Source organism: Adelges cooleyi, unplaced genomic scaffold (assembly GCF_023614345.1).
Source record: "Adelges cooleyi isolate 19-005CV unplaced genomic scaffold, UGA_ACOO_1.1 ACOO_flye_CR_arks_rails_tigmint_CR_PRNA_23, whole genome shotgun sequence".
NCBI classification, from domain to species: Eukaryota; Metazoa; Arthropoda; class Insecta; order Hemiptera; family Adelgidae; genus Adelges; species Adelges cooleyi.
The window spans coordinates 8764321-8776579 of NW_026095893.1; the positions used below are offsets into that span (position 1 = coordinate 8764321).

The window sequence follows — 12259 nt, forward strand, 5'->3', positions numbered from 1 at the left end:
TGAATATTTTATAGATAAAGAATGAAGGTTAAAATTTACGCAACTGGTAACCTAATGTATGATTAAAACGAACATCGAGATACACATTTAGCCCACTTACCTACGGTTATTTTCTTTTGACTACAAAAAAAACTAGACGAAATGCAATAATTGAAAGCAATTAAAATAATTTGTATAGGACTTTAAACTCATTAATTATTGAAACCAGCTAACGAAAAGAAGAAGACCTTTAAGAATTGTCGATATAATGAAGACACATTTTACAAAGATAGCACATTGTAAATATTTAAAAAATACATTTTCACCATATTATAAACAAAGCACTATAATAAACTATTTTAATACCATTGTTTAATTAATATTAGTATCTATTGTTATACAATAAATAATACTTAAAAACATAAGTCATAAAAATGTACAATGTACATACATTTTGCTTGAATAACATATTTAAAATTGTTTTACTATTACAAGTAATGTTTATGGCATTGCAAAACAAAAAAATTATAACTATTTTAAAAATGTCTACTTCTATTTCTTGTTATTAATGACATACATTGATTTATTGGTAGATTTTTTTTCTGGCAAAGGTCAAATGTTAGTTAGTGATCATTTATTATTTTGGGTTACACATTTTTGTGGCTTCCAATAATAAGGAGCAATTTCGGCGTCCAACGCATTTTATACAATAAGTTATACATATTTGGTTATTCATTAGTATATTGGTAGCTGTTTTTTTTTTTTGCACTGGGCTTGATTTACGCTAGGGGGTATTTGTTAGGTATTTTAAAACTGTAGTTCTTAAACTTAAATCATAATATATTTGATTATAATTGCACATTTGATATGGATTATGCGTGTACCCGTAGGTGTTAATTTTCTTTTAATAGTTTATAGAGTTACTGCATTTTAAATTACATTTTTAGTATTTTACTCTACAAAAATATATGGAAAAAATCATACATTTTATGTGTTACACACTTTTAATGAAAAAAGTGAAGTTAATTCTTCAATTGCGTGTAAAGCTAAAGTTTGCCCTATCTACACTGGTTGACCAATGTTTAAACACCGTTTAGGTATGTTGGAATTTATCGATTCTTTTAATTTGACTAGTCTGAATATAATAACATAAAAGCTGCAACACTGAAATAATAATGTATAAACATCATATACCTACATTATTGTGTATGTATATTATATACATTTATATTTGCATTGTAATCATTAAGCGTTACATTTATTTTGGTTATTTTATATTTTTCTACTTTAGAAATCATCAGAGAACAAGGAAAGGATAATACTAACAATAGGTGTACATACACCTAGCTTTTTCTAAGGGAAGCGATACTACTGCTTACCAAAAAAAACATTTACAGTTTTTGTTATATAAATTTAATTATTTGGACATGGATAAACATATCTACCTCATATGCATTTATTATACAAAAACACGCAGTTATAATACAATTTTGATTTTATAAAAATACTATATTTAGTTCGAATACTCACGAATATTAACTAGTTTACACAGAGTTCAAAAATTTCAATTTAATGCAGTAAATATAACACACCACACAAGTTTGGTCAATTTGTAGGTAATTTTCTATTAAAACGCTATAAATCATAAAAATACTTATAAGCCTGAGTACTAAAAAGATGTGGGTATTCAATAACGGTTAACGATGTCGAACAAATGTTTTGTTTTGAATTTACTCTTCTTCACTTCATTCATAGGCTATACCTACGCATACCGTAAATCCCATAGATCCTATTTCATTTCGACGTGTTTATTAGTTTCAAATCAAAGTACATCATAATAGAAAACAATCTAACTCTAAACATAACGTCTTTGTATATTAATTCAATTAAATTTAATCTAATTAAGTGCAAAATATTTTAACACACATTAGTGTAAAAAGGATCTGCATAGGTAAAATACTAGTCAATATAAAATCACAACTATCTCATATATGTAATATGTTTACCGTTTATCGAATCAACATGATGTACTAATTAAAATATTGGTACGTTGGTACAAAATATGTTATTATGTTATTAAATTTATACATAAACGCCTTTATACATATTGGTACACATAATACTAGTTATTTTATGTGTACTAAACGTTTCTGAATAGCAAGAAGATATGGGTAGCAGCGAGTTAGAAGAATATAACCGCAAATTATTTTTATATTATATCCTTTTAAATTTAACCACAAGTACTTCAGTTCTCGCAACAGGAAAAGTAGACCTACAAATACATGTAACGTTTTATGAGAAGCGTGTTACTACACAGTGACGTAAGTCGAATTAATACAATGTTTTGTAACGGCTAATTGAATGAATGATAAGTACATTAAGTAAGCTGACATAATATGTTCTACCAAGACTTTACCTGGACGTTATTTTTTTAAACTAACCATTAGAATAAAACATTTTTTCTTATTAAATTTAAAGGAAACCAACAGTTACCTTAATAAATATTCATTATTTAGTACAAAGTTGCAATATAGTAATGAAATTGTAATAATCAGCATGCCTGTTAAGATAACTTAAGTAAGTTCTATTAAGACAATACGCACGATTATTCCAAGGACACACGCAATTAATACAAAACCTCCATTATTTTTCAACAATACATATAAATATTTTTTAAAAATGTTTTATAAATTGGTTATATAAGTTTTTAACGGTATGTTGTTTAAAATATTTACATGGTTTTCAGTTTCACTGAAATAATGCAATAATCATAGAGATCAAAGTAAAAACTATATTAAAAACTAATTTTAAATTTATTAATACATTTTTTTTAAACCAATAAAGAAGTAATTACCTCTAGCATTAGTAGCAGCATCGGCGATTTTTTGAAAAGCATCTAGATAAGCTCCAATGGCGTGAATAGTTGCCCTGTAAAAATAATAAGAACTTAGTGTATTGAGATCACAAATTTTCAAATAAAAATTTTTTTTTTTTTTATTTATTATATTTTAATTGTTTCAACATAATCTTGTTTTTACAATATATTAATTAATAATTAAAAAAAAAAATAATAATAAAAAAAATAAAATAAAATAAACTTAGGTAACAACATAATATGAAACTGCTTGTGTGAAATAAGGCCATTGTGCATTCAATAAAATAAAATATTTAATGTGCAAATTAACTGCAATTTAATACATATTATTTTAATTTTAGGTATAAATATCTGCTTACACTAGTTTAACTAAAACCCAGCAAAGAAGACGTTTTCTTATGTTGGTGAATTACTAACATTATGTTTTAATATTTTTTAAAAAGTTATAAATATTTTTACCAAATAAAGAACTATGTTTCATTATTCCGTCATATTTTAAAATGATACTAGATATTTAATATTATTATTTAAAAACACACTTAACAAAAAAAAAATGTTTATCCATTTAGGTGGGATACTTACACCTATATATTATCATCTAAATAATATGTGTTAAAAGTTAATACTACTCGATAGTCCATACATATCAACTATGATTGATAGTTATATATTTTACAACAGTTTATATATAAATCATAACTTATAATAAATCAACTCTATAAAAAAAAAATTAAAAACACGTATATTGTAATTTAAAAATAGCTAAACGTAGGGTTTTCTAACGACCATTAACAAGGTAAAATAAGTTATTTTCAAACGAAAAAACCAAAAGAACAAAATAGAAAAGATTTTAAAGCTGCTAGGTGATGTTGTGAAAATTGTTTTTATCAAGTTAGATACCTTTTAGATAAGTAACCCAATTATTTAGTTAAAGTAGAATTTCAATTTTAAGACCTTTTCCAAAATTGGAAACATTTTTAATAATACATGTTTCCATAGGAAGTGCGAACAAAATTCAAGAGGAAGTTTTTGTTGTTGAGCTTCTTTAAATAGGCTACTAGCGATTATATCTCAATAGGCAAGTAGATAATGAAATATTTAGATTTCTATCTCCACGAGGTAGTTGCAAAGAGGATAAGCACGTCCCATGCTTATAGTACCTACCACTGTATATCAGTAATATACATTGACTACTGAGTGTAGTTGCCAAACTTTATCTTGTTGCAGCAGAATATTTAAGCTAACGTGTCTACATTATAGATACATTTTTTATAGTTCATCTATTTTTCATTTATGTGATAATTTGTCAATGTTATACTATTTATGTTATTAAAACATGCTTTTTTTCTATAAATGGGAGATTAAGAGTCGTTAGTTCGTTATTTAATGTTGATGTAGCTTATAAAGTAAAATGCTGTTTAAAAATACAATAAAACCCATTTAGTAAAAAATGTTTTTCACCAACGAGCATTTATCGATATTATACTTCAAACCTACAATAATTTGATAGTATCTTTATGAATATTTATTCAATTTTAATTTAATAGTTAAAACAAAATCAGTTCCTTACCTATCCTAAGATTTATCGGAAAGGATAGTTGAATGCAATAGTAGGTAGTAGCATTTCTTTACAATTTAAAGCATAATAATAAATGAATACAATTTCAATATTAAATTAAAATAATATTAATCCTTACCGAAGACACGTGTGAAGTTTTGTCGCTTTGGTCATAAAATCTTCCCAAACTGGTGTTCCATTCTAAAAATAAATACAAAATGAATTTTATTAACAAGTTATTCTATACAAATTATTTTCTAAATATTGTTCACTATCAGAACAAAATAAAACTAAAATTAAATATTTTTTAACTGTTTTTGTTTTAAAATACCTGGTTTATTAATTTCCGTACAAAGAATTGTTTGTAGTTAATTAATAAAACCAAAAACTATAGTGTACCTACACTTATTGATACAGGAATGAATATTTTACAATTATTTTTAAACTTTCATACCCATACCAATTATACTTAAAATAAACAAAAGTACTACTTTTTAAATAATAAACCTAGTTGAATGTTGTTTTAAACAACTGACAAAGTGAAACAGACAGCAGTTTTATGAAACGTGTTGAATCTCAATTTATAGAAAGAATTGAGATTAGTCAATTTACACAGTGTAGTTATAAAAATGAGATTTTAATTTTAGTGTAACATTATGTAATAATTATTTAGAAAGAAAGTTTGTTTTCTAAGGCACCAGTAAAGTTTAATGAATTTTCTATTATTTTCAAAATCTTGCTTTGCTATGTTAATTTTGTTACAAATCTGTTCCATGTCTTTTTGAATGAGAAAAAAAAATTTGATTTTAAGACTTTACATGCTAACAATTGTCTTATGTAACAAATTAAGTACTTGTATTATATTATCGGATTATAGTAAGTTTTGGTACTATGTCAAAACCCAGACAGAATCACTCATAATATTCTCGAAATCGACGATGACGCTCGACATACCGACGGAAAAACCGTATATTTTTTTAGTATTATTTTATTTAAAACTTATCATTAATAATTTATCTCTATGTAAATAAAAGTATACAAAATATTATAAGATCGTTTATTATTAATATGAAAAAAAGTAAGTGAATTTTATAGGCGCATTATTTTGAATTTTTAAGGCATTAATAAGGGATCGAGTTTCATAAACAACTCGATGAAAACACTAAATAATTTAACACTTAACCGAGTGTTAGCGTGTTGTGAATCTAATTTAGCGGTTATTTAATTAATTTTTTGTAGAACTAATGATATTATTCTTTTAAGTTATTTTTTCCCAAAATATTACGTAAAACATTGTCAAATACATAATGTATTTTGTACAACTAAGTAACAGTTTTTATGGTCAATATTTTTGCATACAACACAATATCTCTAATAATAGTAGATTTCGAATTCTACTCGTTTGTCTAAAATAATGGAATGCTTCACTATACAGTTCTTCGTTTTGCTAATGACCGTATATTTAACATTGGAACATTTGTCGAACAATTTTGGCGGTTTAACAATACAAATTCATAAACTTGGATTTCTAGCCAATATACCGTTTATAATATTAAGTATTTCAATAACGTTTTAACTTTTAACTACTTTTCACATTCATAAAAATACATTCTAATAATATACAACTATTTTAACATAACATAATAGATAATCCGTAATTTTTTTAGTTGTAAGTGAAGAGCATTATTATATTTTAACTTTTTATCATTTTTAATAGAAAAGTAGAAAATTTCGGAGAAACTAATACAGTATAATATTAGTAGTGGGTCAACAAGACAAATTCGTTTCAATACATAATCCTGACATTGAACACTATATGAATTCATAACAACTTTTCTTCTTTTTTTTTTTCATTGCTAATATATTACTAGATACCTTCCCAAGGTATTTTATTGACACATTAACCTGCTAAATTAAACCAGTTTAAATTCCTGTCTCTAAATTTCCGTTAATAAAACACAGAAATTCGACAACGTTCCATTTCTTTTTATTTGTACACAAGAAATGGACAAATATCTTATTGACCGCTAATGAATTAGTCAAAAACGGACACAATTTTAGTATATCAATGAAACGGAAAAAATTACCACCCATATCAATTTGTAATAATAAAACAACCTATTTTATGCAATAATACAAAAAATACAGGGGGATTCTTTTATCGTGGGCAACTCAATATCTTATAGGGTTTAATAAGAAATTATATTTTTATTCGAATGGTTTTTATACAATGTGATCTCAATTTTTCACAATTTTTTTTATTTTTACCCCTCCCAACGTGTGATAAAAGAATCACCCTGTATTATATTATTACATATAAGGTATACTTTTTGTCATGACACATGACCTACCTAAATATTGGTCGTTACTCCTTTATACTAAACGTTAAGCACCACGACAACGTTAAGTTGTCGTAATATTTTACCGAAAAAAAATATAAATAGTTTTAACTAAGTTCGTTTAACTATTTTCAAATGTAAGTAAAGCGTATTTAAAAAAAAAAAAAATACTGCACACTTTTTGGGGTGTTATCAAAATATCATTAGCAAATTCCACATAAATGGCGAAATGTGAACGGACATGAAAGGCTGTGGTCATACGGTGTAAACAGTCATTCAGGTGATAGTCGATTGTAATGACTGAGGCAACTAACTCTACCTATTACTGCTGCTGCAGACCACGACGGCTGCTAGAAAAACCGGTCCCGGACCATTTATGGTCGTTGTCCGTTGTTCGCACTGGCCTGTGGTCACCACACAGAGTTAAAACAGTTATCGATCCGAACATGAGATATACAAAACCAAAAGACAAGCGGCCAATTGATGATCTAATTCACAGCGTAGGGCATATTTACTCATAGGAGGAAGCCACGCCACCTGTTACTGTTAAGTAAAGTGTAGGCAAATTGTTCATAAAACTTGACATAAAAAACACATTTTTATACTATTTAGACGGCAAAAAAAATATCCTAATCGATAACTAAATGTTTTACACTTTTGTTCACAAATTGTTAGGCTATTTTTGTACAAAAATATGTCTCGGGAGATAAATTTCGACGGGAAACTGAACAATTATTATAAGTACATCTATCTATACAAAATTATAGATCGAGGTTTTTCTATCTAATTTTTGATATGCCTTTTTTTGATAGAGTAGGGACTTAGTTGTAAGACATTCAACTTTTCGATTAATTCATCGAAATTTAGGTTGAATACTAAAATTGCCCAGTTTCTTAAAAAACTTCATCTATCGATTAACATGTTTAACAAAAACAAAATGGTGCGGTGCACTCTTAATAACATGTTTACATGTTTAATATATTAGCTAAAATTAGTAGCACAGTTATCTAAATAACCGTAAACTATCATTATACATTTTCTATCAGAAAATGGGACAGCATTTTTAACTAAACCGGCAATAAATCATTATTGTTAGACATTGAACGGCTGTAAAATCGGTAATTCATTTAAACATTAAAAACAGTGATTTGTAATAATAACCCAACATGTCAATTCTTGTTATAACTTATTGATCGATTTAATGTATATAAATCGAGACTATTAAAATAACAGCATATTTAAAATGTAATAAAAACTACATAATTTTTGGATAAATCTTAACAGTACGCCTTAAATTTTAATATTACTCACTTCCAATCATAATTTTAAATTGTAAAAATAATAATTTGTATTTGCATACAATTTAAGATATGAAACACAATCAATTTTCAAATTGCTCATTTCAAAACTAGGAGTGCTAACTAAGTCCACATCTCCAAATAATGCCTACGATTATGATGTTTTGATCATAGTAGTTAACGTTTTAAATGTAAATTTACTTTTTTAGAAAATGTAAATGAGAACGAATAACTACAAAAAAAAAATGTATCAAATAGAAATGTTCAAAAAAATATCAACTTAACTAGAGTATCAGAGCAACTTCATACAAAAATGTACATTTTACTATTGAACTTGAATAATATTATCTAGACCTCTACCTTATAAGTCATTATTATTCCTGCCGATTAGGGGATCTGGGGGACCAGTTAGGCCTAACCAGAGGACTTCCACGGACCGCTGCTGCGTCCCGCAAGCCCCCATCGACTGCAGTCTTCTTCAGTGACACGCACAGTCCAAAGGTTCAAATATCATCTACACCTTTAAGTTAAAGAAAGAAGATGAGAGCGGTAATGTGCAGCACTCATTATTACCAGGTCAAAAATCAGCCTTCGTGAAAAGAAATAGTGTATTACCTTAAGAAACCTCTCTATGGGGAAGAGGCAGTGGTAGCTTTAAATGGACCATAAAAGCCATTAGGTAAGTAACCTATACCAACAAAATAATATAGGGTTCTCTAATTAATTGAATCTATTTTCATGATAAAAATGTAGGACTTCTTAAGCAACTATCTATATGTTGCCTGGCTTTAAATCTGCTGTTGCTCTCATGAATTGTAGTTGGTATCATAATAATTTAACAATATAAGAGTGTCCCGGTTTTATAGCGCTGTTTGTAATAAACTTTAAATTAGGTAAAATTGATATTCATTAGCTGCTGCTTTAAAATTAAATATTTTTCTTCTATTTTGCAATGTAACGTACATAGAGCAAACGGGTGTAAAGCATGTTGTGAGCCTGACTCGTCAGGAGAGGAAAATAGGTTTTTTTTTTATATTTGTTGATAAGTAATTGTATATTTTTTTAATAAACGGCATCGGAGGCGAGGAAGAAGTAATATCCATCGGATAGTTCCCTCCCGGGAATCTATTCTAAGATGCACATGCAGATGAAAAAAAAAAGTTACTAATTAGTTGACATCTTACCATTTACGCGCTAATATCTTATTTAATTACCTAATTATTTGGCACCTTTTTATATTTTTGGGCGTGTCTCTCCGAATTACCACAGACCAGGTAAACAGGTGTAAAACCTTTATACAAATATATATTTAAAGATATTCTTTCTAGTCATTTTAATATTTAAATCAATAACTTAATTCTTACTCAGCTTTGAGCTTTTTTTTTTAATAAATAATATTGTACGTTGCAATTTATGAGTTTAAAGGTAAGACCGGCCCTTTAGCTGTTTGGGCGGTTATATAAATTTATAAAGAGTCTCTTGGGATATTTTAGGGTAGCTTGCTGTCCCAGTTAGGGTCACTTAATTTAGCCCTAGAAGGCGGACAATCGTGGGTGTGATCCACTCACTGCACTGCACCGTAACAATATCTTCTTAAGCAAATTTTCAATTTCCCTATGCAAGTTCTAAAAAATCAAAGTTCTAAATAAAGAAAATCAAGTTCTAAATACTAAAATATATATTTTTTTATTTAAATAAAAAATTACCAGTTATTTTACTACCCATTGTACCCAGAGGTACACAAAGTTTATATCTTAAGAGTTTATTTTGAAAGGTGCACTATTTAAGGGGATGTTACACACCTGTAATTTATCCACAAAAAAAATATTGTGGGGACAAGTATGTAAGGGGGGTATTTACATTAACCATATAACATTTGTACACTAGATAGAGAAGAATTTTATCTATGCCGTAGCGTTTTTAGTTTTTTGATCGACACAATTAAAATTATTTATTTGTAAACATTAATTTTTTTCTTTTCAATTTGCTCATAAAAAAATATAAAGTGTAGATATCAAACCAATTAAAAGCGCTACAGCATAAATAAAGTTCTTTTCTATACATTTACATTAATCATCAACTGTCAATAATACCAGGCTCACATATTTGTCCCCTCCTTCCAAGAGCATTTTTGATAGAAAAAATTGTAATTTATTCTATAGATATTACTGAAAGTCTGACAAAATAAATGGCAGTCATTTAAGAATCCTCATTACTGTATAAATAACACTATAGTTTAAGCTTTAAATTGAGACTTTAGAAATGGACAGTATAGCTTCCTTTTAATCTTGCACATTTAATTTAATAAGACTGTAAAACACATTAAAATACTAATTTTGTTTTCGTTTGAAAAAATTGCTATGAATTCACAAAATTAAAAAAAAAATAGCCTAAAAGTTAATGCAAGTTTAACAGAAGTACATTTATTCTACATTTATTATTTTAATTAAATTAATGAAACCATTGATTAAAATTGAAATAAAATAAATATAGCCAATGACTATGTAACATAAACATCATAATTATAAATGTTTAGCTATTTAAATTTTTAATTAGTTAACATATTCAATATGCAAATAATAAAATTTTAAAAAAAATTAGAACTAAAATAAATAATAAACAAATTAAGAATTAAACATTTATTAACATTTCTACAATATTTGTCGGTTAATATTTTTGAAAATAATAAGAAATATAAATGTATAAAAATTTGATTGAATTAAATTAAATATAATCTGAAGCTATCAAGATTTAGCATAGAAACAATTAACTTTTTACCAATACTATTTGTACTATGTAGTTCACAAATTCTTGGATAAAATGTCATGTTAAATGAGGCACAATATAATTAGAAGTTCAGTATTTCAAATAATGAAATTGGGAATTATACTTCCTGATTTGGTAGGTTATTACGTAGTACGTATCTACATTGTACTGTGCCTAATTAGCTTTATATAACTTGGAAGTAAGTTCTATACTTCTATAGTATATATATATATATATATGTAGAAATATAGAACTTACTTCTAAGTTATTTAGTGCTAATTAGGCACAGTACAATATAGATAAGTAATAACCTACCAAATCGGGAATTACAATTCCCGATTTCATTATTTAAATCTAAAATAACTTATTGCACCTTTTAGAATCAACCATTACATTGAAAGTGTGAAACAATAATATGAGCCCATAGTAACTATTTAATGACAGCAGATTTGTTTGTAACAGAAGAATTAATATTCCAACATGAATCAATATTTTTGACCCCTCTACATTGTGAAAAAGTAGGCATAAAAAAAATTGGTACCCAAATGATAACACTGATAAAATTGTAATCTAAATATAGTACACCTATTAAATGTTTTACAATTATCGAATATAAAATACAACAAATACAATTGTAAAAAGTAAAAATAGTTAAGAAAGCATTAAAAGTCATGTATTTTATTTTAATCAAATAAAAACAATATTCTTGATACTACACTGTTGATAATTGTTTGAATATTAGTAGGTAGAAATTGGATTAAATATGTTTTCCTTTGCTTATTATGATTTATTTATTTGTGTCGAATCTAAATTATTTTTAACGACTAAACTATGAAAAAAAATAACGTACAGACAATTGGGTCAGATCTTTAAATAATATGTTATTGAATAAAATCCGTTTTCCCCCATTACTGGACAAACTAACACTACCTATTCGTTGCCAACTAACAACGATTTAGGCATTAACTTATCGGTCTAATGGTAGGTATTTTAACTTTAAAATTATTCTATATTTTGTTTATTTTACCTTAAGGTCCATGACGATTTGCTGGAACAAACCACCGAGGGCATTACAATCCTTACCGACCCCGTTGCCTTCCATGACACAAAAAACACTCGCTAAACTTATTCAAAACTGTTAATTGTCCATGAGCGAACTGCTCATCATTTCACTACAAAATCACTTCTACACTGGATGTAGTATTAAAATTTGGTCAAACGTTTGGGGTTGGGTAGTTTCTTAAAAATGAAAAAACAAAACAATAACCGTGAAGTTCACATAGGACGGCGCATTACCAGCGCAAACGACGACTACAGACGGAATCGACGTTCGACAGTGCCCGCGAGCCGTGGCCTGTGCTATGTGTAGACTGTAGCGTGTGTAAACACTAAACATAAAACAATATACATCAGCAAGGCGAACGGGGCCAAGCCGAATCGCACG

General features: G+C 27.4%; 1 protein-coding gene across 3 annotated transcripts in view; it reads right to left on the reverse strand.

The window, feature by feature from the left end:
- The window catches only part of LOC126835540 (protein MTSS 2-like), a 35301-nt gene extending 23111 nt beyond the window's left edge, over window positions 1-12190 (reverse strand). For all 3 annotated transcript variants that reach the window (XM_050568203.1, XM_050568202.1, XM_050568201.1), the window contains exons 1-3: window positions 11843-12190; window positions 4552-4613; window positions 2834-2907 (exon numbers count right to left, since the gene is read on the reverse strand). In XM_050568203.1, coding sequence (XP_050424160.1) covers window positions 2834-2907; window positions 4552-4613; window positions 11843-11917 — 211 coding nt within the window. In that variant the 5' untranslated portion in view covers window positions 11918-12190. The remainder of the gene's footprint in view (window positions 1-2833; window positions 2908-4551; window positions 4614-11842) is intronic.
- Window positions 12191-12259: the final 69 nt, after the last annotated feature.